This window comes from Populus trichocarpa, chromosome 6, assembly GCF_000002775.5.
Source record: "Populus trichocarpa isolate Nisqually-1 chromosome 6, P.trichocarpa_v4.1, whole genome shotgun sequence".
Classification (NCBI taxonomy): domain Eukaryota; kingdom Viridiplantae; phylum Streptophyta; class Magnoliopsida; order Malpighiales; family Salicaceae; genus Populus; species Populus trichocarpa.
The window spans coordinates 6331062-6357917 of NC_037290.2; the positions used below are offsets into that span (position 1 = coordinate 6331062).

General features: G+C 31.1%; 3 protein-coding genes and 1 non-coding gene across 4 annotated transcripts; 2 read left to right on the forward strand and 2 right to left on the reverse strand.

Annotated features, from left to right (window-relative positions):
- Nucleotides 1-582: 582 nt before the first annotated feature.
- On the reverse strand, nucleotides 583-3423 carry LOC7487254 (probable protein phosphatase 2C 4). The gene is made up of 4 exons (XM_024603168.2): nucleotides 1639-3423; nucleotides 1429-1542; nucleotides 1008-1272; nucleotides 583-925 (listed from the first exon to the last, which is right to left on the reverse strand). Exons 1-4 carry the CDS (start codon nucleotides 3232-3234, stop codon nucleotides 810-812), a joined length of 2091 nt encoding a protein of 696 aa, XP_024458936.2. The 5' UTR covers nucleotides 3235-3423; the 3' UTR covers nucleotides 583-809.
- An 8182-nt stretch (nucleotides 3424-11605) lies between these two features.
- Nucleotides 11606-11678, forward strand: TRNAK-CUU (transfer RNA lysine (anticodon CUU)). The gene has a single exon. It is a non-coding gene; the product is annotated as a tRNA-Lys (tRNA).
- A 2390-nt stretch (nucleotides 11679-14068) lies between these two features.
- Nucleotides 14069-14778, forward strand: LOC7454924 (metallothionein-like protein type 2). Its single transcript, XM_002308120.4, has 2 exons — nucleotides 14069-14235; nucleotides 14318-14778. The coding sequence occupies exons 1-2, from the start codon at nucleotides 14171-14173 to the stop codon at nucleotides 14490-14492; spliced, it is 240 nt and encodes a 79-aa protein (XP_002308156.3). The 5' UTR covers nucleotides 14069-14170; the 3' UTR covers nucleotides 14493-14778.
- A 1337-nt stretch (nucleotides 14779-16115) lies between these two features.
- LOC7487255 (kinesin-like protein KIN-10B) lies at nucleotides 16116-20164 on the reverse strand. Its single transcript, XM_024603319.2, has 12 exons — nucleotides 19737-20164; nucleotides 19468-19636; nucleotides 18541-18934; nucleotides 18246-18451; nucleotides 17873-18159; nucleotides 17609-17672; nucleotides 17415-17502; nucleotides 16983-17266; nucleotides 16854-16900; nucleotides 16728-16749; nucleotides 16584-16646; nucleotides 16116-16480 (listed from the first exon to the last, which is right to left on the reverse strand). Exons 1-12 carry the CDS (start codon nucleotides 19958-19960, stop codon nucleotides 16361-16363), a joined length of 1968 nt encoding a protein of 655 aa, XP_024459087.2. The 5' UTR covers nucleotides 19961-20164; the 3' UTR covers nucleotides 16116-16360.
- Nucleotides 20165-26856: the final 6692 nt, after the last annotated feature.

Here is a 26856-nt window from a genome sequence, read left to right on the forward strand (position 1 = left end):
TTATGGTTTGTTTTTATATTTTAAAAAAAATTAAATTTTTTTTATTTTTTTATTTACTTCAAATTAATATTTTTTAATGTTTTTATATTATTTTAATACATTGATGTTAAAAATAAAAAATATCATATTAATATATTATTAAAAAAAAATATTTAAAAAAATAACCTGAAATATATTTCTAAAAACGCAAAGTTTTAATATCAGCCCTGAAGTCATCATCCCACTGTTTTTTGTTTTTTTTTTTATTTTTTTTAAAGAACTAAAAAGTCCGAGCCCGTTGTTTCTCGAACAGAGAATAGGTTATGGAGCGGGTTGTAATTCAAGGGAAAACGCGTTACAGATTAAAGACAAAATCAATCATGGAACTCGTTGACTATCACCATCATCACCGTCATCATCATCATCCCAACTGCAATGCCTTGCATGCATTTTTATATTTATTGGCTGTTGAAAGAGTACTGTATCTTCTCGATAGAGGATGACCTGCGCCATGCTCGCACTCACGTATATCTTATTACTTCAAGTGTTTGTGACGCGCATTAAGTTATGCAAGCAACTTCTTCTTATCTTAAATGTGATGGCTGTTTGAAGATAACCTCATCATTAAAAGCAAAGAAAAGCAACAACACTTGCGTTAATTACCAATTCAATGGTGATCTTCACAGACTGATGGGAAAGTTGATAGCGAGCTGACTTTTATTACAGCATGGCAAAAACCTAATTGGTATTTTACAATCACTATAATTCAGGCAAAAATGAGATGAATTTCAAGAAAAATGGTCAGTCCCCCCTCTTGTTTTCTAGAGTATTTACACAGACGAACGCCATATCCTACCTTCCAAGGAAATAATGATAACAGAAACATCGTCATGGTACCTGCGACGCTCTCCTTGTGGAATCTCAAGCAACTCGTGGAAGTCCATGCCTGCAAAATATCAAGCCATTTACACGAGATTTTGATTTGCTTCATAGGATTTCAGGCCGACAATGTCGTAACTCTTACTTACCAGCATTCCTGGCTGCGCGAAACAGAACTTCTTCGATTAGATGCTGCGCTGGATCTCCCTCGGGAAATGCAGCAATAAAAGAGCCAACCTCCAATACAGCTTCTTGATTGGTGAAGTATTGATAGAGCCCATCGGAGGACAATATTAAGAATCTGTCCTTCGGACTCAGTCTGTGGTGGTATAATGATGGAGTACATGTAACGTATGGAGAGGTTCCGATGTAATCAATCCTGAACATCTCCAAGAGTATATCATTCCACTTTGGCTGCCAAAATAACACCAGAGGCAGAGGATTCAATGACATAAGACAAGGTATTAGCAAAACAGATGGAATCTATACATTCTCGATCCCGATTCCTGACTAAAATGGAGTGATTTTTGCCTAATTTGTTGCATTTTGAATATAAAGAATCTTGTATACCTGTTTGAGAAAGCCAACCCCGAAGGCTCGAGTAACCTTCAAATAACCTTTCACCCTGTCATTCATTACTGCAGAAACATCTTCAGGATGTTCCTTCTTGATCCTCTCAACTTCCTGATATTCAGAAAACGCACGTTTTAGTCTGCCTTGTCAATAGAGAGAAAGAAAACTCAAAATGGGTTTAACAAGAGGCATGAAACCGAATACCACCTTATCTACATATGTGGTGTGATCCATAGTCAGCTGAATTGAATTCAAGTTACGCAGCCTACAAAGCTCGTCACCATCGAAATCTTCAATTCTATCACGCTTGCTTTCCTCATTGATAATCTCCAAATCCTGGATTCCTTTCCTTAATCCAGGAACGGTTATGCCTTTCTGGGCCAGAACCGCACGACTATCGCCAACATTCATTAAGTAAACATCTTCTCCCTTCATCAGCATCACCAGAACACAAGAACCCATCAAAGCCAATTCTGGATTGTCGGTTGCCATTCTATCAGCACTCTCAAAATAGGCTTCCTCTGTCTTCCTCAATGCCTGCGAAAGCGCTCTCAAAACATCATAATGGTTAACTCCGTTAGAGTAGCAGTTCATTCTCTCTTTCAATTTCAAATTCAACTTCTCTTCCCATCTCTTCGTGTCACCACCTTTAGTTGTACGCTTCAAATTCTTTCCATGCTTTCTCTTCAGATCATCATAATAATTTCCTCCCAACGGAGAATTTTCTTGATCAATTAAATGCAAAACGCCCTCTGCTTTTGTTGCTGTGGATTCAACGTTGTCATTATTATTCCACAGCAACTCTTTAAGCTCCTTATGGATGTTGGTATAAAGATAAGAAAGCAAATAATCAGGGGCATCAGGTCCATTAAAACCATCATATATCCCCACAAAAATCCACCCATGTTCTTCTGATATCACTACATGTACTCTATCCTCACCAGCTTTCCCTTGTGCCCATTGTAGATTCTGGCTCCCAATTGAGAACTCACTCGCCAAATCCTCATGACCAGTATCATCATCAACAACAACAACTTGATTAATCACTTTGACATATCTAGTACTTGTTGATTCTTTAACTCTTATGGGTGCCACCGTAAGCTTTTGGCCTCGTGAGATAGTATTAGATATTGCTCTTTTTAAAGTCTTTATTAAACCGGCCTGTTGTTTCTTGGGTTTAACTTCAACTTCATCAATACTAGTAATAAGGGCAGCATGAGACAAACTACTACTCTGCAACTGATTAGTGGTACTATAATTAACAGTACTGATGTCCTTGTCTTTTTCTTTATCAAACGGACCTGAATAGAAACTAGCAGGATCAATGGGACCTGATAGAAATCCACGCTCGATAGGACCTGATAAAAAGCCACGTTCTATAGGACCTGAATAACCTGATGATGAGAGGACACCGGAGCCACGAGGGACAGGCTGAAGAGGGAGGGAAGCGAAAGAATCAGAGCTTTCAAAAGTGGATGCTCGATCCAAACCAGAGCTGTTGGAGCAGAGAGTATCATTAAGAGAGGTTGAGGATGTTGTTGATGTGTTGGCGCTTAGAGAGGCTCCGGAGATGGACCGAAACGTTGTTTTTTCCAGCTCAGAGTGGATTTTGTTGCTGCTGCTGCTGCTGCTGCTGCTGTTGCTGCAGAGTCTGGAAGCTGGGTGAATGTGTGGTCGGATGTAACAGAAGGAGTGACCTAGTCCCTCCCGGCCATAATTATCAATGGAGATATTATGGTGCCGGGCTGAGATGTCCCCTGCCCTGGCAAAACAGTGACTCACTTTTGTGACACAGTTGCCCATTAATCGAAACAATTAGTGACTGCGTCTCAATAAACTTGGAAGTTGATGGTTGATTGTATTTGATTGTTCATAGCAGGTAGCTAACAAGCTAAACTGGGTTTTGCAGGAGAGGAGGAAGAAGAGAGGAGAGAAGAGCAACAGCAGCAATGGATTGAACACTACTATTCCATAGGAATTGTAAAAGGAGATAGATAGTGGGGGGGGGGGGGATCAGTTGACTTTTGAGGGCATTTTGCTGGTTAGTTTTGTTTAACAATAATTATTAGTTGTTGTTTATTTGAAATTATTTTTTTCAAGTGTTAATGGAGAATTTGACTATGGGAATCGCGTGGAGAAAATGATGCTTGGTACTCCTCCTTCTACTATTAGTATTTTATGTAATAGAATAAAAGGTGGGAAGAATCATCAAAAGTCAAACCTTTTTTTTTTTTTTTTTTGGGAAATAACACGCAAATGGTTCCCAATCAATTAGTCTGCAATAGAGACTTTATTATTGTTTGTTATTGAGAATGGTACAAATGATGCGTTCCGACCCCATGTGAGTTATGATCTCATATGAAACTCAGAATTGAGAGTGGAATTCATGCATAAACAACAACACTTCATGTCGTGTGATTGCATTTCATGTTTTTGGAAAGTGTTGTCCATGTCTTTTTCTTTCTTTCTTTCCTTTTCTGTTGGCCAGCATGAGATCGATTATATTAATTTCATATACAGTTATGATCTGCCAAGGATTATCTGCCAAACCACCATTTCATGAAATTTTTATTTTTTTATGTTGTAAATTAATTTTTTTATGTTTTTAAATTCATGTAATGTGTTAATGTTAAAAATAAATTTTAAAAATAAAAAAATATTTTTACAATGAATTTCCAAGCAAAAAATACTTTGAATCGCAACCGCAACCACACTTTCAAATAGGCGAGATCATGCTTTTCCTTCATTACCTAAAAAACTAAATGGCGTTGGTGTTTTACTGTAGCTCAATTCACAGTAAAATGTGTCTTGGGCTGCAGTAAAATTACCTTTGTGTTTTTTAGTCCAAAAAAATTAAGCTTTTTCGGTGGAGGTGTTGATGTCTTTTTCTTTTTGTACAGTAAAAATACTCTTTTATCCTTGAGGTTAACAAAATATAGAACTAGTGATCAAGGGTTTTCTTAACTTTGCATAAGTTTATTAACATTAAAAATACATATTTAACTCTAAAGTCAAAAAATTATTGTGTTGCTCGATAAGTGTGTTTGGGGTTTTCAAATTTTCACGTACAATGCAGTTGCATCTTGAACCTTGGAAGAGACAAAACATAAGCTTAACATTTTTGGGTATTTGTGTACTTTTATATAATTATTTTGTGTAATTGTCAAGGTCGGGGGGGCTTTTGACATTTTTCTGATGTTTTTAATGCTTAAAGCTGCTAGAACGTGCTTGGCACGCCCCCAACATGTGGGTAGCGTCCGTGCCATTTAGGCGACGCGTGTCTCGCCACCTGATGGACGTAACTAGTCTTTCATTATCTTCGCAGATGCGTTGTCGTGTCCTCTTTCATTTGGAGTGGGGCGTGGCAATTTACGGTGGTCGGATTGTCGCCGGTGGTAGTTTGGTTTTTTTCCCCTTCTTTTCTCTCTCCTAACAAGTAATGTACATCAGTGTCCTCTTTGTTTTTTACCTTTCAATTTCATTCCTCATTCTATTAATTTCTTATTTTGTTCCTTTTTCATTTATAGAAATTTTTATTCTTTTCAATTTAGTCATTCAATTATAATTTTTTGTATATTTGGTTTTTCGTTTCGGTCCTCATTTTTTAAAATTTTTTATTTTGTCCTTGACACTTTTGTTGAAGTTTTTTTTTCTCTTTTAATTTCATCTTTCAATCAAATTTTCTGTTGTTTTATTTTTTTTAGTTTGACTCTCATTCTTTTATTTTTTTTTCTTTTATTAGAGCTAATTTTCAATGCATTGAAACCCTCCAATTAAATTTTTTTTATCTCTCTAATTAATTATTTTTTGATCATTTTGTGTAATTAATTTTTTTTCTAGTTTGATATTTAATTTTTTGGAAATTCAGCTTTGTACAATCTTATTGTTATGCATTAGTTTTTTTTTAATATTGGTTTTGTAATTATCTTCAATTTTTTTATATGGGTTTATCTCGGTCTCATGATTTAGGTCACGATTTTACATGCTTTTTTTTAAAAGATAAGTTTTTTTTAGTTGTTTTGATATATTTTATTTTTCAAGGTATTATTTTAATTCATTTATAATTTTTTATATAAAAATAAAGTTTATTTTTTAAATTAAACTTTTAAATTATATTGTTGATGTGTTCAGCGTTGCATAATATTTTTTATAGTATGAGATTATTTAATTAGTTTTATTTATATTTATTTTTTAAATTGTGAGTTTTTTAAAATATAATTAATATGTTATAACCTGTCACAACGAAGCGTAGGTTAAATAGCTAGTATATTATACTATGCCCAAATTATAATATTTGATATTTAAAATATTCCTCAACTTACTTCCTCCATTCGTTGAAAGGAAAAGCCACCTTTAAAATTTACGAGGGAATTTTTTTTATTTCATTGGGGGTCAACTTCGGCATTTTAGAATATTAATTAGAGCAACTTGCAGTGTATATACAATATCCATAATATCTTTGCACAACTTGAAAAGTTTCAGGCACTACCATTGACAAACAATGTCAAAGTGCATCCGAGGGAATTGTTTCTCTCATGATTCGTATATATTGACTAATTAATTAATTACTTTTGTTTATTGTCATTTTGAGGAAATTATTTGATATATACACAAGTCCAATGACTAATTAGGAATGGACCAACAACTAAAATACCGAGTTAGTAACTTGTCTATATGATTATGATGCCATTAATATATATTATGATGTCATTAATAGATATTCGCCTTTATACCGAGTCAGCTTTACAAGACTTCTAGCTTAGACCTGTTTAGGCTGGTCTTTTTTCTTTTTTATTTGGGCAAAAATCTTTCTATTGTTGGAAGGTCTGATATTTGGACCAACCGAAAACCAGTTTTTTTAAAAAACAATTAGCACAATAATCTAAAACATGTGGCAGAATAATATAATTTAAAAAAACATTTGATAAAATAACACATTTTTACTTTATTATTATTTTTAATCGTAACTAGACCGCTGTTCAAAAAATAATATTATTATTGCTTGCGTTTTAGAAGCATGATAAATTAAATTAAATTAGTAAATAAATAATAAGTAAAAGCCGCCTCTCTCTTTCCTTCAAACCTTGCCTTTATTATCTTAGAACCCGTTTAGCTACATGGTGGCGTTCACGTTTCCTGTGGCTAAATTGTGCAAGCTATTTGGTTAAGTAACAACTGCTTATTACTATACATGGGGCTCATGCAATATAGCGTTTGAAACGCAGGAACAAAGGAAGCAGCTAGGAGCTGCTTCCTGCACGTTGCAAGAAAAGAACCATGCTTCATTGTTCAGTGAACAGTGGATGCATGGCTCCACTGTTCACTGAATAGTTTTTTTTTTTAATCAGTGCAGTTAATTAATTTCACTCGCACTGAACGTGAACAACAATTTTTTTTTTGTTTTTTTTTTAAATTAGTTTAAGGTGCATTACATTTACTTGTACTATAATCTCAATTTTATTTCTGATAATATTTTACCTAATTTTGTAGTTTTTGTCGGATGAATTTTATACGTAATGGAATTGTAGATAGTTTAATGAAACAATAATTTTTTTATATATATAAAGTATAATTTATTTCACGATGTAATAACAATAGTTAACTCCATAATATTTAAATTAAAAACCATCAATATTAATATATATTTTGTAAAATTATTTTATAACCTCAATTTCAAAAGCACTTTTAACCAAACACATTAAACTATTTTTTCTTCAACCTTAATTTCAACCACAGTTTTAACCAAACACCTATTTTTTCAAATCAACCTCAACTAAAAGTAAATTTTATAAAATAACTTTTTTCAAATCACAACCATAACAGCTACCGCAATACCAAACAAACTCTTAGTTTGATTCTTCACCTCATTTTTTTGTCTAAAGACCCATCAAACTTTACTAAAGAAGAAAATCAAAAACCATGGTGTTCTCAAAACCTGCAGCCTCTCTCAGCTCCTCCTCCTCCTCCTCTATTCTTTCAACACCAAAAATCGACATCTCTACTCTCGAAGCCTCGGTCAAGCCAAGTTCAATCCAGCCATGGTCTTTTTCCCAGCCTCATGGGACTTCCCCACCGGCCCCTGTGCATCACCTTGATCCAGATGGCCACTCGGGCCAACTCACCCCACTCATCTCCCAACTCACTAGCCTCACTATCCTCAACCCTGTAGACAACAACTTCTATGGCCTTATCCTCTCCTCCATCTCCTCGCTTATCCACCTACAAACCTTGACTCTGCATTCCGACTCGTTCTCTGGCGTAGTCTCTAACTCAATCGCCAACCTTAAATCCCTTGAATCTTTAGACTTTTCACATAATTATTTATATGGGTACCTCCCAAAAATTTAAATGTTGCGATTTTGAACAACATTTTAAAAATGTATTATTTTACTTATATATATATATATGTTAATTTGTTCGTTCTTTTTATTTACCCCAGAAACCTCAACAAGTTCGGGAGAAAGGGTACCTTTTCTTTTTTTCACCTAGGCCACCCAGAGGCCCACTAATTCTGTATTCTCTTACTTTACTTTTGGTTTGGGCTTTGTTTGAATATTAAAACTGGCCCATTTGAAATTCATCGCATCGACCAGGGCATGAATAATTGTGAATGTCATATGTAAAAGCTAAATGATTGAGGCTTTTTACTGTACATTATTACGAGTACTGCCTGACTTTCTGATGACCTCTCTTATCGTTGAAATCTACACTAGCAGACATTGCATCTTCTGTTGCTATAGACGATACATTGTCTGCTGTTATAAACGACATGTAATTCACCCCTTAACTTTAAAAAAAAAAAAAAAGGAACTAACAGAGCCTTCTTTATGGGCCAGGGGTGTAGGGCCATGCACCTAGAAAAAACAGCATATTATAGCAAATAAAGGCCAGGCAAACGATAGAGAACATGATGAGATTAAAGAGTTATGACTCGGGAGATGTCTTTCTTACCTGGAAAAAAATCATATATCCATTTTTTTTTTATGTTTGTTCAAATGGCTTTTTTATTTTTATTGAATGAAGAACATAGAAAAAAAGAGTTGTATTTCTTCATGGAAAAACAAAGAGGAAAGTAGGAATTATACTAGAAAATCATTTTGTTTTTGTCATACCCCATTTCCAAAGTATCTTTAAAAAATTCAAAAAACAGAAAGAAATTTTAAAAAAATATGTTTTTGCCGCATTTCATTCATTTACGGGCTTATTTTATAATTTTGACTATTTTTCTCTAATTGATATCTTTTTAGAAAAAAAAGTCAAAACATAAAATTAAGAAAAAAAATTAAATTAAGAAAGAAGATTGGTGGGAGAAACACAAGAAGAAAAAAAAAGGGACCAAAATAAAATTTAATTAAAAATTATGAGAAAAAAACCATTGGGAAGCTTAGAAGAAGGTTGTCCAAAATTTATATCACAGTGCATCTCAAGGATGTTGGGCAGGACCCAAGCATTTCAGTGCATTATGAGTTTTTTTTAAAAAAAAAAAAATTCCTCAACATTTATTTTTTATACTACTAGAGTCCTATTTGTTTTTATATTTCAAAAGTATTTTTAAAAAAATTTGAAAATTTTTATTTTTTTCTTTGCTTCAAATTAATATTTTTTTGGTGTTTTCAAATCATTTGATGTGTTGATGTCAAAAATAATTTTTTAAAAAAAACCACTATTTTGATGCATTTCCAAGTAAAAAACACTTTGAAAAATAACCACAGTCATATTCTCAAACACACCTATACATCCTCCTGCTGATTATTGTCAAGTCTTTGTTGCCCTTCCTCGTTTAGTGAGCTTATCCAGTATCAATTTTTTTTTATTAATTCTAAAAGGTATAACTTAATTGATCAAGCTCTAAATTTGATCGATAGAAATTATCAATTCGAATCTCGCAAATTTTAGAACCACTGAAGACTTACATGGTCGTTAACTTTAAGACCCGTAGGATTAGTCGAGGTACATACAAGTTGGCCCAACCACTTATGTCAATTAACAAAAAAAAAAAATATCAAATTGTGTTTTTCGTGTTTTTTTTTTTTTTTCAGATGTTGACCCTTAACCATATGGAATAAGAAAACAAAAGATACATAGCGAACTGGTCAGCTTTCTTCCATTATACAAAGCACACAGCACACTGCCAAGTCGTTTTTCCGTGGAAAAGGCCAATAATTTAAATCCTTGATAACAAATTTTTGGCACTTGAAAAGATTTAAATCCTATTTGTGTCAGGTTGGTGCACAAGTGATTCTGCTTTCAGAATACTAATATTTGACTGGGGAAAATGACGACTTGGCTTAGAAGGTGTTCAAAATCCAAAACATATTGTGTGCAAGATTAAAGAATTAACATATCAAAACCATATGAAATTATAAAAAAATTAATTTCTTACAAAAAAAAATAATAAAATTTAAGAAAATATAATTTATTAGCGTTCCCAAACAAACCTAAATTAGATATGAAAGTGACTAGAGAGTTTATCCGCTTCATCATCCAACTTGCACTAGATTCAATATTTTTACTCTTTTTAATATATATAATTATTATTAAAATATAATATTGCAAACCCTACAAAATCAATCTAAGTTTCATAACTTTACTTTAAAATTGTAAATATATGATATTAAAAATAATTATTAATTAAAAAAAGTATAAAAATTGTTCTTTGTTGATATAAATATTAATAGGGTTAGCTACAAAAATAACTTTCATCTATGGGGTCATTATCAATATTATTTTTTAGTAATTGTATCCCTTAATTTTACCCTTAACGTTATCTAATGTTTTCAATTATGCCTCTTGTCCACTCGTCCTCCAAATCAGTACTTGATATAATATGTTAATGTCTATATTGCAACTCTAAATTTTAAATATTTATTAAATGAAGAATTTAAAAGGAGTGAAATACACAAAATCAATAGTAAAAATATTTGAAACCCTAAAAAAATAAAAACAAATTTAAGTTTTAAATTTTGAGTTTCATTGGATTTTTTATTTTCTTAACTTATAATTTTAAGATTTTCTTAGTTTTGAGTTTAAATGGGATTTGAATTTTTCCAAGATTTTCAATTTAAATTAATGTTTTTCCTTCATTGAGTTTTATTAATTTAAATAATAAATTTGATTTATTTAAAGGGATTTGATTGTTAACAAGTTGTTTAACAAATAATAAATACATAATTGAACTTCTAAATCTACAAGAGATCGTGAATGATTCATGTAAATAATTATACTGGTTATTAACAAATTACTACTAATTAACATGGAATTAACAACGATATAATTTTAGTTTTTTAAATCACAATATCTAATATTAAAATTTTAATATGATTTAGAAAAATAAGACTATTAGATATCTTAGATCTTTGTATTAGTATATATTTTTGTGGGATATTATAAAAAAATTAAAAAGAGATTTTTTAAATTAAAATTCTGAATTGGATCAGGTTGGATATCCAATAAATGAAGATTAAAAAAAATATCTTCACCTGACCTCATCTATCTGATTGGATACGAATAAAAGGTAAAGGATAATAATAAATATATGAATATGGATATATTAAAAAAAAAAAAAAACCATCCTGACTGGATCTATTAACATCTCATATATCATTAAACTTTTTATACTAACAACTAAAAAAAAATGAGTTAATATATTTCTTTCGTCACTTTAAATTAAATTCATATTTTAGCTCAAGTGATTAGCGTGCTGGACAAATCCGAGGCCGCATAAAAAGACGGCGCGCGATATTTTCCTGACAACAAACACAACCGATCTGTCGTTTGTGTTTTTTATTTTAAATAAAAATAAGGGACAGACAACCCCCCACCCCCTTAATGAACAAAAAATTACTTCGTCAGGCGCGTGCACTTCACCTTCTGATATATATTTTTTTTTATTGTTTTTTTTCCCTCGTAAAAATATTTATCTGATTCACTTTTTTTTTTTTGTTTTTCTATACTCCCTTTGTCATTTTCCAATGATCTCTCCCTTCTTTTCACAAACTTCTATACCATAGACTTTTACCACCACAATCAACTAGTGACATTATTCTTCAGAAAGAAAAGGTTTATCGGTATTAAATTGTGGACGGTACGGTATAAGCTCCTGATGGGATAGAATTTGTCGGGTTTAAACTGTATGTATTAATGTATGTGCAGTAGCCAGAGTCAGAGTCAGGTAGCCCGTCTAGCTCAGTTGGTAGAGCGCAAGGCTCTTAACCTTGTGGTCGTGGGTTCGAGCCCCACGGTGGGCGTTAATTTTGTTTTTTTCCCCCTCCATAGAAAACGACATATCTTCCACCGTCTTGAAGAAGAGAAAATTGCATGGAATGTAAAAGTGTTGTTCGGTGGCAATGAGCTCCTATATTCCCTGCCAAAAACTTGCCTTTCATTCATTGCATCTGTTGATGGAGAGGAATCAATTGATTGTTAGTTAAACTTGTACTCTACAACAACATCATTAATTGCGACCTTCCTTGAGCCTTCAGGACTGTAAAAATTAAGTGAATCACGCTTCTAAAGTAGTTGCGATCACCCTTTGGTTCGCTTGTATTGGAGTAACCCTTCCCTTTTCTTCCAAGATGGACCACATACTTAATATTATATTTGCGATGATATAGTCCTTTGTTTTTTTTCTTTTTTTTTTCTTTTTTTTATATTTTTTTAAATTTTATTATTTAATATTAAATTTATTTTCTATTGAGTTATCATTCTATTATGACACAGATTATGACTTTGGTGGGTTAACCTTGTTGACTTAAGTTTTTTTTTAATTTCATTATTTTATATTGGATTGATTGAAAATTAGATTTCATGATTAGTTTTGTTTACTTTCTATTATGTTATTTTAGTATCATGATCCAGGAATAGTGCTTAACAGGTTAACCCAAGTTGGCTCAAGATGTTTTTATGCCATTATTTCAATTGATTTTTTTTAATTTCACTATTTAACACTGCGTTAGCTAGAAATTGAGTTTTATAATCTTTTTTATTTGATTTCTATAAAATATCTTAGACTCACAATCAATATCGCGCTAATAAAACCATAAGTCATCCCAATAAAAATAGTATAAAGTTGATCTGTATACTATTTTAATACAGGACTTTAGCTCTTATAACAAAATATAACCATTCATCTTTTATTAAAGTTGTCAATGTCGCCTAATCGTACTGAGAAAAAACTTTCATGTGATACCCTAATAATGATATCATAAATAAAAATCATTAAAAAAACATTAGATTGGTTGAAAATTAATTAATTTAATTTGTTTTTTTTTATGGAGTTTATTTTAATTTCATGACTCGAGTTGCTTGTTTGGTAAATTAATTCAAGTAGTTTTTTTGTTCTTTTTTTAATTTAATATTTTTTTTTCAATTTTGTCATTCAGCAGAAAGTTGATTAGGCATTTATTTTCATTATTTTGTTTTGTTTTGTTTTGTATAGTGGTATTACGGTCAAAATCTTGAAAGGTTAATCCGAGTTAATTCAATATATCATCATTTTAATATTTAAAAATAAGTGTCATCCAATATATCACCGTATCAATATTTTTAAAAAAAATCCAATATACATCATATTTTGAATTTATAATCAAATTTTTTTTATAAAAAATCACATTAGCAATATATTGAATATTTTTCTTAAATAAAAAAAATTAATCTGATCCACATCGGATTAATAATCTAGTAATTACTGTATGTAATATTGTTTTAATTCAAGACACTCGTCATAGTCTAGTGTCTAATGAAGTGGTTTTAAAGTGTGAAATAAAAGCTAAAATAGTCTTAGCTTCACTCAAATGTAATAATATTAAAACAATAACAAAGCTTTTATTGCTATTGTTTTTTATACTATAATAATTATGTTTAAAAAATATTATAAATGTCTATTGATTTAAAACAAATGTGTAATCTACACTTTAAATGCCTTTCATATGATTTAATAATATATTTAGTTCTTAAAAGTTTTTGAGATGTTGGCTCTCCGGTAAACAAGTTTTTTTTTTTAAATTCTAATATATATACCTGACATAATCATATTAATTACTTACATGAAAATTACTAAAAATTTAGTTTCTTCAAGTTATTATAGAAAAGTCCAGAAAAAAAGTCAATTTACCGATTTCTTACGCTATTTTAGAAAATCCCAAAAGAATTAATTAATTTATCGTTTTTTTATGCTAACAAATAATTACATGTTTGCATACAAATAAAAAAAATCCAATATTATGGAGGAATTGGTGTACTTACCATTTCTTAAATTACTAACGAGGACTAGAATAAAATAAAAAAAAAAACTCTTATCTTTTGGCAGCCGCACTTCGCGCAGTTTCCTTGCATGAAATTTTAATGCAATGAAGGACACGTGAGACCCATCTTGATGCCAAATGCCGGTCCTGGCCCACGAAACGACATACTGCAAACGGAACACCGTTGGATTGAACTCCATGTAATCAAATCCGACGGGGTTTAAACTCAAGGTCAACAAAATGGTGTTGAAAATACCAGAATAGCCAACGAAGGAGGGATTTGAGGGTTCAAGAACTGCAACGTGTGTAGAAAGCGGGTACAGATTTGGACAGATATGCAGGGATAAGCATAACGTAAGATCATGACAAATGGACGGTGGATATCCTCGAAGTCTCTCTCCTCACCTGCCTATAAAGTGAGGGTATGCACATCCCCCAATGACTCGTTCAAACATAAGTGTCATTCAGCTTTTATATCCCCTATTCTCTTCGTGAAGATGTCTTGCTGTGGAGGAAACTGTGGGTGTGGCTCTGGCTGCAAGTGCGGCAGCGGCTGTGGAGGGTAAGATTGATTCAATATTTTCCCCTAATTCTTGATAGTTTTGATGCTTTTTTTTTTAAAAAATGATATTGTTAACTTGCAGATGCAAGATGTACCCTGACATGAGCTCCTCAGAGACGATCACCAACGAAACTCTGGTTCTTGGTGTGGCACCAGAGAAGGGTCACTTTGCGGGAGCTGCTGAGACGGTCGTGGGAGCCGAGAATGGCTGCAAGTGTGGAGCCAACTGTACCTGCGATCCTTGCACTTGTAAATGAGAGCGATCCGCTGGCTGCGTTGATTCAAGAAATGATCATCGCATCGACGGATTGACAAGAAATAATATTTCATCTACTAGGCGTTTATAAGGGTTGTCTCTTGTCTTCAACAAGTTTCAATAAAGTAGCTAGTATATATTCATGGCTTGTTTTCTGCAAATCTTCTTGGATTTGCAGCTCTGGGGCTTCCTCTCTAGTATCAAGTATCAAGTCTCAAGTCGTGTTAGCTGCTTGTCGTCCTGTTTATCTTTCATGTATAATTAAAATGGTAGTGTTGCTATGATTATATGCTGTTTATGATCGATTGTGTGTGTATGTATGATGGGATGGATGTACTGCTTCTGCCTTTTCAGGCATACATGCATGCATGTATGAAACTGACTGGCTGAATTCACACACTCATTCATCCATTCTGAAGATTTTTCACTTGTTCGATCGCTACTATGTAAGAAAATGAACTACTGGTGGGTTTTAATAGGTTATTTAAGGGTTTATTAGGAGAGGCGATTTCTTGAGGAATGTGAATCTTGGGAGGTTGCAGAGATAACGAAAGGCTGGTCTTGGTCCACTGAGTTTTGGAACCATTCGTTCATGCCATGGAAACCGATTGATAGAGCCCGTTAGAGCATGCCACGTCAATAGTAAAAGAATGGTGGAGAGAAAGAAAAGGAAATATCGCGAAATTGGGCCATTGACTTTCTGCTCTGGATTAGCCTTGCTGATGACCGTCCAGTTGTCCTTGTTTATTTGGATTAGATATTATTTTTGAAGTTTTTTTATTTGAAAATATCTTTATATTGAAATAAATTATTTAAAAAAAAACTATTTTTAATATTAGTATATTAGAATATTTTAAAAATATAAAAAGATTTAATTTAAAAAAAATAGAAAATTGTAAATCTTTTAAAAAATATTTTTAAAATGAAATAACAAATAGCTTGTTTATGAGATTGTGATTAAAAATTTAAATCAAAACAATTTAGAAATATTAATTTTAAAAGAAAAATAATTTTGAGTAAATAGCTCCGATATTATTTTTTTGCCAATTACTTAAGATGGATAATCTTCGCCAATTACTTAATTCGCCAATTACTTAAGATAGATAGATAATCTTTGCCAATTACTTAAGATAGATAGATGATCTGTAATAACTAGTGCGCAATGACAGATACATAATAATTGAAAAAATTATTAAAATTTTAATAAAATCTTTTAATAATATTTAAAAAACATGTTAAAAATAAAAAGTAAATAAACAATTAAAAATTTTTCAGAATGTAAAAAAAATAAAAATAAAGGGAAGAAGAGGAGGAGGAAAGATAGTAAGTGTTAGGCCCGACAGTAACAGGTGTGCCGCCAGCAACAGGTCAGGCCTGCATGACTGGTCGATCACATATCATTTACTTTTATTTTTTATATATAAAAAAAACCAAACAGGGTTGTCAATCACAATATAAAGGCGGGCCAATACTTGGTCCACCAGTAGCAAGTCAGCCCGCGCACTTGACTGCTTTATTTTAATTTTTTTAAAGGCAAGGACAACATCTTGTTCGTTCCTTGTTAAAAAAAAAAAAAAAAAAATCTCGAACCCACGATCTTTAAACTAGCTACACAAAAAAAATGATGTTAAAACATGATTAAAAACATATATTAAAATACTTCACTGTTCGCTACAGTTATTTTAGTGTTGAGGTAATAATCTACTTCAATGACTGCTCTCTGTAAATGAAAGCAGTAAAGCATATTGCATCAAATTAGTCTCACTCTCACACAAGCAAATTAAGGACATACATTGCTATTTCTACATCATTGTTATAGTTAACCAAATTTGATCCTATTTCCATGGATGAATTATCCATAGGAACCAGTTACATTAACTCTTCTCTGAGCTGCGCACCGTCTTGTTTATCAAAGATGCCTCTTGCAGCTTTGCTGAACATGTTGTAAACCTGCTTAGACGAGAGACCAATCTTCTCTAAATCACTCAGCTGCAGCATGAAAAACCATATATCGTTACTATATTACTAACAGTAACTAGTATATAAGAACATGAAAAACCTGTTCATGATAAGGTTTACAGGTCGTGCTTACCGATTTTAAAGGGCTTGTTTCCCGGAGTTCAGCTATGTAATCTGCTAATCTCACTCCAATCCCCTGCATAATGAGCAAGATGGTCGTAAGGAATTAACAGAAAAGTCATAGAAGCCACATGATTGTTCAATCTGCTTAAGTTACCTTTATTTCCAACAGTTCCTCTCTGTAAATGAAATAGCCAATTGCAAGTTTAGTTTCTTTGGACAACAAGGACAAATACAAAACTTCTAAAATCAAAACAAACGTAGAGATTTGAGCAGAAGTTACCTGCTAGCGGTATTCAAGATGTCAACATATTCTTGCATAAGGGAGCTCTGCACATCAAATTTCTAGAAATCAGATCTACAACTTGAAGAAACTTTAGTGTCCTTTACAAAGTTAATTCTTCTATTTTACCTTTAAACTAGAACTCATTGCATTAAATTTGTCAAGTGGGGTGCTGATTGTTACAAACTTTTCTTTTGCACAGGTTGCAGTAGAAGGTGTTTTTGGCTCAAACTGAACTGGACACTTGCAGGCTACTTCCTCGTGGCGAATTTGGTTTCCATTTGCATTGATGGGGGAGAGAACTCTTCTTAAAGGACTTCTCTCTGTACACTTCACTTCGGCAATGGGTGATGTTCCAACTGAGTTATTTGACTTTGTTGATGTTATCTTATATTCCTTGTCCAATGGCTCAACTGCATAATTGCAAAGTTTCCACCTTTAAATCCTTAAGAAACCTCTTATAGACTAACATAAAACAAATTAAAATTAATTCAAATTTGATTGGATTCCTTAGATGCATGAAACAAGAAAATAATAAGTCTTCGGATAGTGGCTACATACTGGGTAAGTGTATTGATGATTCCAAGGAAATTTCAGTAGAATCAGCACCGATCTTTTCCCTATTTTCCTCGGCAGCACAAGTCGTACTCTGAAAATTGAATTTAGATTCATATGTTAAATACTAAAATTTAACATCTATTTGTTTCTGTGGAAGGAAACAAGTCTGCAAATGACACAAGTTGCTAAGAACTCACTTCCAAGCATGAATCAGTTAAACCTTCATCATTAAATAAACTTCTGAATGGTACAGACGATCCCCTGCGTAAGATTTAAGCATATCGTGAACAACATAAATCAGGTTAGGATCTAACCATATAAATCAGCAATAGGAAAAAAGAAAAAAGATCAAGTTGTGCTTTGAGACTTTCAAATAATCAGGCCGCAATTTAATTCGATACTTTCAAATAACTAGGCTTCAATTTAATTGGAGATTTTCATCAGCTTAATTAAGTCCATACCTCTCTTTAGCATTACAAGTGTTCCGGTAGGTGTTGACCTTAGCTTTTGCGGAGCTGTAATTTGGTTTCGTGATAGAACTTGGAGGGAATGGAGAACCATATGCATCTATTCTTTGTGCACTCTTTGTCTTCCCTCTAGATTCAAGCCAAGTTCGCAGTTTTTCCTCCATATCAACTTTAACCTTCGGAGTATCTTGTTTATAGGTTGACGGAACAAAATTTGAAATGTGCCTTGACCTAGCAGCCAAGCTCACTGTTCGAACAGATTCTTGGTACTCTCCTGGATTCTACCATTGACAAACACAATTAAATTCACGTGTCCAAGAATGTTAAGAGCATCTGATGACAAGATGGATGAATGAATGCTACTTACAAGGCAAGCAACCATCAAAGCATGACTGGCTCCTCCAAGAGAGTCCTGCAAAATACGAGTTAATTTGCTGTCTCGATATGGTACTCGGGTTTCTTTGTTGTTCAGTGCACGGATAACATTAGATAATGCAAACAATGACTGGTTGATTTTAGAACTCTCTAGTAGACGTATCCCTTCATTACAAGTCCTCCTGTTATCTTCATTACCTGATTAAATAACAAATACAAATAAGAAAAACAGAGTCTAGATTAACCGAATCGTGGTCAATTTTGAGTAGGTATCGTGTAGAGATGACCTGCCAAATCGATTAGGTTAAGCTTCCCAGACACAACAGTCCCAGAATCACCGCTACCTGGTGTGGAGACAGCTACCACAAGAACTCCATGGCTCCTACTAGAGACATCATTGATACCTGTGCCTGCAGTTTTACGCCTCTGAATTCCACGAGAAAACACCTCTTGAAATTCAGAAATTGAATTGACTGGGACTCGAGATAGTCCCTTGAGGTGCACCATCCCATCTTTATCATCCTGAATAACAATTTCTTTCGATCCAACTTCTAATAGATCATAACACCTTTCAATATACACTTCATAATATGAAATCTCTGCCCTACTTCCTGTTCTCTGACACATAGACAGGATAGTGGACATGGCCAGTGGCATTAGCCCTGGCAACAAGTTGGTACCCTGCAGCATCAACCATGTCTCAGTGGCCTTAGACTCACTTATAACAGCGAAAAAACTCAAAATTCACTAGCTGCTAAATCTTAAGTAACAAAATGCATATACACTGAACGTCAATGCTACTATATTTGCTAAAGACTTTATTCCCAACAGCAAAACAGCTTAAAGCTTCCAAGTCACCTCAGATTAATCTCCAACCTATACACCAATAACCCCTAATGTACCAGAAAATTCTCAATTAGGTCTCCATTCAAAACCGTCTAATGTTTTCCATTTAATTACCTATTTATTGTAATAAAATGATGCAATTTTTAAGAACTTAACGTTTTCAGTAAAAAATTTACAAGGATTTTAGATGGAAGGAGTAATTGAGGATTTGTGATAGGATGGGGACCCAATAGTATGAGGTTAGGTTAGCCCTTTAATTGTTCTTTCTTTTTCCTTAGGTTTGTCAGCAGCCAAACAAGCTGTACTAATTTAGGAGTTGAACTGGTCCGGGAAAGAAAAGGAACTGGGAGTCTCTTTTGGGAGCATACCTGCATAGTGTAGGTCTTTCCACTGCCAGTAGCCCCATAAGCAAAAACTGTAGCATTACGGCCCCTAAACATCCCGGGAATTAAAGGGCTCACTTCTCTCTCAAAAATGGATCTAAGATTGTTATCCTCTTGACCAAAAAAAGCGTCCAACTGATAGCACTCCTTTCGGCTACGCATAAAAAATGAGAAAAGAAAAGAAACCACAATTAAAAAAACCCACAAAATTATTAACAGCAGCCCATAGAGAAAGTAAAAGAAAAGGCACTGACCTGGTGTCAGGATCTTGAAGATGAACAGTGACTTCATCTCTGGAGTCAGGATCTGGATCAAGAACAGAAATACAGGAAGTTGGGTTGCCATTTTTTGCAGGAATTTCGTGAGAGAGAAAGGGGCGTACCCTTACAATTACTCTAACCTTAGAGGTGCAGCTGGGGTCCATGGGTTTTGTTTGAAGGGATTTGGGTGTTTTTACTGAACAGCTTTGAACTTCCATTGCTAAAACGCTTAGTGATTTTTGGAGGGAGGATTCCACTTTCCAGAGAGAACAAAGAAACTGAAATAGTAGATCAGGTTGAGGAATTTGAAAGCACTAGACCGTTGGGTTCGTTTTTAAAATTTCAAAACATCATGAGGATGATGAGAATTGGGCCTTTTATTTATTTGAATTAATCTGGATCTAGCCTTGTGGGCCCATAAAGGCTTGCGATCATCAACAAATTAAACGAGATAGTAATGAGGGAATGTCGCCCGACCCGATCACGGGACCAGCCATGTTTTCAAGTTTTTGAAACTCAAAACTTCAAAGTTCAAACTACTGTGTGTTATCTGCAAATGTATTTGTATTTAGGTTTTTTTTGTTCGAATAAGGTATTCCAAGTACTATTTGTTTTGTATTCAAAATGTATTTTAATGAGGAGACAAATTACTAACAAATATTTGATATTATATGCTATACATACATATGTTATATATATAAATTAATTTGAAATACATGTACCAACTCAAGTGAAGTAAAATTAATTTAAGAATACTTTTAAAATGAAAAAATTTATGTTATAATTGTTTTCTTTGAGATTTTATATTTTAAAACTGCTTCATAATAATTTTATTTTTAATTTTATTAAAAATATATTTCTCAATATATACAACAAACTTTCATTTATCTATTTATAAATCTTCCAAGGACTAGAAAAGTTGTTGGCAACAATTATATGCTAACATATGGTATATAACATCTAAAATTATAGCTTAAAGGATTGTTACAAATTGATGTTGTTCTTGCAGACTTGTTGTTTTGTACAAGTGGATTAAATATAAATATTAAATGTTTTTTTTGTAATTTATCTATTATGTCCCTAATTTTTTTAGTTGTCTTGTACTTCATTTTTAATCATTAGTAAATTCATTATCATCATTTTTCATATGAAATTCATAACAAAATACTTATTAATTCATCAAAACTCATTTCAATTCATATCTATTAGCATATAATATTACCCATACACATATTAATTCAACAAGCCCATAAATTATTATAAACCTTAACATTTTCAATAACTAATTTTTGAAGATGTAGACACAGTATTTTTGGAGCTTCCATATCTGGTTGACCTATCAGGAAGAGATGAAGTGAGCGTTTGGGAACGCGGTGCAAAGTTCCCCTAAAATTCAAAATTGTTTTGTTAAAAATTAATTTTTTTGGTATGTTCTAGATTGTTTTGATGCGCTGATCTCAAAAATAATTTTTAAAAAATTAAAAAAAATTATTTTGATGCATTTCAGCACAAAAAAACACTTTGAAAAACAACCGCAACCACGCTTCTATACAGGTAAAGTCTCTAACAGTACAAGTATAAAAAATATAACTGCTAGGCAAGCCAACTTTTTTCTCAAACCCATCAAGCTGCCTCATTCTATATATATATATATATCATAGAATTCATGGCCCAAAACTCTATTTTAAAAACAAAAAAGAGAAAGGAATTGGATCTGATTTTCTTTTTTTTGGGGGGGGGGGGAATTGCCCCCTCTTGCCCCTATGTGGCTCCGCCACTGTCCAAGTATATTTGTTTTTGTATTCAAAATGTATTTTAAAATTTTTTAATTTTTTTTCAAATTAGTTTTTTTATGATTTTAGATCGTTTTAATGTGTTGATGTCAAAAATAAATTTTAAAAATAAAAAAAATTATTTTAATGTATTTCAAAATAAAAAATACTTTAAAAAACAACAATTACCACAATTTGAAACATTATTTTATTGTCAATTGATGTCTAAATTTATTTGAGGATGTTTATTATTTTTAGATAAAAAATATTATTTAACTTGTTAATAAATGTTTTATAATCAATTAAAAGTAAAAAAAATATGAATTTATTAAGTTATTTTATACGGATAATATAATGCAATTTGGAAATAATTTTTCTTTTAAGTTTATTTATTAATATATAGTTTAACAAGAAAGTTTCTAAGGCATATTTTGCCATTACACTCTTGACATGCTTTGTGCCATCCCTCCATTGAAACATAAAAATAACAATTAGTGATTGAATTCTGAATTGCATTACCGATATGATGGTGCTTGTTATGGTTAGTGTTTTAAATTTATAATATAATAAGATAAGATTTGCATTGCAATAATTATATATATTTTTTTCATTTTTTAATTACATAAAATGTTTTTTTTACTATTTTAAATAATATTTTCTTCTTTTATAAGGTAAAAAAAATATTTTTCATTGAAAATGATATTTTTTTTATAATTAACGAGCCATAACCCGCTTATATGCGGGTGGTCTGACCTTCATGTATGTTTTTGTTGGAAATAAAGTATGAATTTTTGTAACGTAATATAGATATTTTTTTATATGATTTCCATATAATTGTTGTTCATTAGAGTCATATTTATAATAATTAATTATGCATAGTAATATTTGTTATCTGCAAGTGGTGATTTCTTTAACGATAGTGCGTGTGTAATATTGTGATTTAGTATGCTATTTGGGTTTAAGATCTCCCCTTCTATTTTTATAAATAAAAAAAATAGAGAAGTTGTTACCTTTCCTGGGATTCTTTTCAATCTTCTAGCTCTTTTTTTTTCTAATAATATCTTGAATATTTTGAAAATATGATCATCTCATAGTTCTTACATTGATCTTAAGACTTTTATGTATGGGTGCGGTTTTTTTTTTTTTTAATTGATTGTAAGTTGTAAAGATGTAATAACCAGAATTTTTAGGGGAATATTGGACATTTCACACTTTTTGATAATTATATATATGTTGATTTCAAAAAATAGTAATAATAGATTAAAAAAATAATTATTTAGGTTTTCTATTGTGTTTTTTTTATTAATTAAGGGTATTATAAGTAATAGTCATGAGTATATCAGTGATCACATGATAAATTATAGAATGAAAAGAAAATAAAATCCTAAATTAACTTACACTCTTTTTTGTCATATAATCAAAATCCACGTCAACAAAGAAAGAGATGAAGATCAAGAGAGAGATTTGAACTGGAGCAAAAAAATCTTTATTCATTTTTATTAATTTAAGGTGTGTGTTATTTATTATTATCTTTTAATTGAGTTTTCGCATGCATGTTAGAATTACTCAAAAAGGTTTAAAAATCAGGTTTTTTTATATTTGATTTTTTAATCATTTTTAAAGAATGGGTGTTGTTCTAATGAAGTTTTAGATCGATAGAAAAGGTGATTTTAATTATTTTTGGTTTATTATTTTGAAGTAATGGTGAAATTAAAGAAATAAAAAATAAATGATTAGCTAGTGATTTTAGGCCACCAAAATCTAATCTTACTATTAGCGTTGTGGTCAAAATTTGGTGTCTGGTTAGAGCATGTCGTGAGTTCTTTAATTTGATAAGTTATTTTCTCAATTCGAAGTTGTGAATTAAAAATTATGATTATTATAAGTATGTCACCTGAATTTATAAGAACGTAATTGTTTTGAAGCAAATCTCTCAATTAATTGGAAAGTGCAATTCACCCTGAATGTTTTATTGGCCCCAAAAGTTTTTATTTCTATTTAATATATTATCAAAGATTTTTATTGTGCTTTTAATATTTTTTAAGAATTTATGAAAAAATATTTCTAATTACTGAAATTTTGTAGTTAATAATTGAAATTTGTGTTTGAGAGTGAACAACTTTTATGGTTTGGTTCTAAATGTTTCAATTTATTAAAATTAATTTATTTTTATGTAGAATCTGAATACATGGGAGGTATTTCATAAAGAACCTGATTTCTATACAAATTAATATATTTACTTAATAAATGGAATAAATGGTTTTCTAAAAATAGTTGTGGTTAATAATTTTTAACATCTCCACTTTAATTACGCTTAGAATATTGTTTTTTTTAAAATAAAAATGTTTCTTAGCCTTTTCTTGTCAAGTTTTATAATGTTATTGTTTTAACCATGATTGGTATTTTCTGTATTTAATTATTAAAAATAAATATTTATAAGTAAAAAAATAGTCATTAATAACATGGTTATAGTGTTGGTTGATTTTTGAAAGAGCTTTTATGGTTATTTAAGCTAATGATATATTCAAACTTTGATCAAACTAGAAATTAGAAATAATCTCATGTGTTTCATTGGATATTAACGAGTAGATAATTTATAGTAATGGTTATTGTTAGGTGTTAGGAGTGCTTGGTTGTCTCTAAAACTAATATTAAATTTGTATATCAGGTAAGTAAATATTCATCTATTTGGTTAGTTATTTTAAGTCACACACTAAATGAGTTTCCCTTATTTAAATATTTATTGTTTTGTAAATTAGATGCATCAGGCATGGTGAATTATTTGTGAACAATGTTAAGTGTTTTGTAAAATATGTTTATGACTGCAAAAGTGTTTTGAATTTGTTTTGTTTTTATAAACCCATTTGTGGATTGAATATAAATATAAAGTTAATTGACTATGCTTTGGACTCAGTCTTAGGGGTTATACATTGACACTTATAGACATGTTTATTTATATTTTGATATCTAGTTATAGGAAAAAATATGACACATTGTTATTGTGATAAGAGTAGCTGTGCATTTTGGACCCGGCTTTTTAGGGTTATACATTGACACTTATAAACATGTTTATTTAGAATTTAATGCTTGGTTACGTGGCAAAATATGACTTATTGTGGTTAGATTAACTGTAGTTTTTTTACTCTAAATTTAGCTTTGAATATGGATGCACAATCTAAGTCTGTGTTTAAAATTATTGGTTTAAATTATTTAAATTTATGAATGATTTATAAGTGTGTTTTTGGACTTCTAAATCTTTGAAAGTATTGATATTCTAGTATAATAAATGAATTGATTTTAAGTTATATATATTAGTGAGTTTCAACATAATTGATCCAACTAAAGAGATGAACTATTAATTATTGAGTGCATTGCATTCACCCTCTATTTATTTATTTATTTTTCAGATGGTTTGGAAATATTTAAAATATCAGACAGTTGCTTTGGAAGCTTACAATTGATTTGTAAAATTTAATATTTTAATAATTAGATTAATTTATGATCTTACACTTGTAGTGCATTTGGTTTTATTTGACTTTGAAGTTAGGTTATATTTTAAAAAAACCAAAATATCTTTGAGTGAAAGACATTATAATTTTTTATTCCATGGTTAAATTGATAATTTTATTGTGCATAAAAAATGAAAATGACTAATTAACCCCGTACAGCTTATAAAAGACAATTGTGTGATGGTGGAAATATCACATTGCCTTCAATATCTAGTTAAATAGTTTTATGAGTCAGAGATAATTTTGTCAAATCATTATTCAAATAACTTCTCCTTTAGATTTTGTTAACCCTATACAAATTGTAAAAAAACAATTATATCATGGTGAAAACATCATCTTATTTTCAATGTCTAATTAAGTGGTTTTTTGGTCATGGACAATTTTGTCAGATCACTATTCTGATGAATAGTGATTGTTTCTAGAGCTACAATAACTTCTCCTTCACCTTCGGATTTTTGTTAACCTCGTATGATTTGTAAAAGATAATTGTGTCATGGTGAAAAGATTATTTTGTCTTTAATATCTAGTGAAATGATTTTTTGGGTCAAAGATAATTTTGTCAAATCATCATCCAAATAAATAATGATTTGTTTATAGAGTTACATTAACTTCTCATTTTCCTTTAGATTTTTGTTAACATCGTACAATTTAAAAAAGATAATTGTGTCATGGTTAAAAAAACCATATCGGCTTCAATGTTTAGTTAAGTTGGTTTTTTTTGGTTTAAGGATAATTCTGTAACATCACTATTCTAATGAACAATGATTTGTTTCTAGAGTTACAATAACTTCTTATTTTCCTTTAGTTTTTTGTTAACCCCATATAATTTATAAAAAATAACTGTGTTATGGTGAAAAAACCACCTTATCTTCGATGTCTAATTAAATAGGGAAACAATTTTATTAAACCACTATTCTAAATAATGATTTCTTTCTAAGCTACATTAACTCCTCCTCCTCCTTTATATTTTTATTAATAACCAATATTGTATTTGTATGACTCATGAGTTAGAATTGCAATAAAATAAACATCTAGCAACAACAACAAAAAAAACAACAATAATTACAACTTGCTAAAAACATTAAATTATATAAACAATAAAACAAGTTTTTTTTTTCAACTTCATCATTCAATTATTAATTAATTTTAAATTAACATTCATAATTTATTTTGATTTACTTCTTATAAGGTTATTAAAATTTTAAACAATCTGCCAATATTTTGTTGATACTTGATTTTACGAACATTTTTTTTATCATATAATTAAGTAGAAAATAGTTTTAAAAAACAAAAATATTAAGCCCGATGGAGTTCATGATTTGGATCGTAGGTTTGACATGTTAAGTTATAAAATTTGAGTTGGTCCAATATATAATTGTTTCAATATTAAAAGAAAAGAAGATATCATTTTGAAGTCTTTATAAAGTCTAACAACGTTTTTACAAGTCATCCGAGTTGTTTTTGTATCTGCCAAGTTGATTGGATCACATCGAGACAACTCCTACATGGTTTAATTTGAAACTTGAGTCAGACAAGAAATCGGTTCAAAAGGTTTTCCTCCCTTCAATTTCTTCATTCAATATTGATTGATTTTAATTGAAATTCATAATTTATTTCGATTTACTTTTTATAAGTTTATCAAGATTTTAAATAAACTCTCTATATTTGGTTGATACTCGATTTCATGAATATATATATATTTTTTATCATATACCTAAGTGAAAATAGTTTTAAAAAACAAAAATATTAAACCTAGTAGAGGGTATTATTCGGGTCGTGGGTTTGACTTGTTAAGCTTTAAAACATGAGTTGATCTAATATGTAATTGTTTCA

What these genes read in the sequence shown, in the direction of transcription:
- LOC7454924 (XM_002308120.4), top strand. Translation starts at nt 14,171, where the DNA reads ATGTCTTGCTGTGGAGGAAACTGTGGGTGTGGCTCTGGCTGCAAGTGC. An exon ending in TGCGGCAGCGGCTGTGGAGG is followed by an intron (nt 14,236 to 14,317) that starts GTAAGATTGATT and finishes GTTAACTTGCAG; the next exon opens with ATGCAAGATGTACCCTGACA.
- LOC7487255 (XM_024603319.2), bottom strand. Translation starts at nt 19,960, where the DNA reads ATGGAAGTTCAAAGCTGTTCAGTAAAAACACCCAAATCCCTTCAAACA. An exon ending in CTTCAAGATCCTGACACCAG is followed by an intron (nt 19,637 to 19,736) that starts GTCAGTGCCTTT and finishes TTTTATGCGTAG; the next exon opens with CCGAAAGGAGTGCTATCAGT. An exon ending in TAACCTAATCGATTTGGCAG is followed by an intron (nt 18,452 to 18,540) that starts GTCATCTCTACA and finishes TTATTTAATCAG; the next exon opens with GTAATGAAGATAACAGGAGG.
- LOC7487254 (XM_024603168.2), bottom strand. Translation starts at nt 3,234, where the DNA reads ATGGGCAACTGTGTCACAAAAGTGAGTCACTGTTTTGCCAGGGCAGGG. An exon ending in ACACCACATATGTAGATAAG is followed by an intron (nt 1,543 to 1,638) that starts GTGGTATTCGGT and finishes TCTGAATATCAG; the next exon opens with GAAGTTGAGAGGATCAAGAA. An exon ending in TCGCGCAGCCAGGAATGCTG is followed by an intron (nt 926 to 1,007) that starts GTAAGTAAGAGT and finishes GATATTTTGCAG; the next exon opens with GCATGGACTTCCACGAGTTG.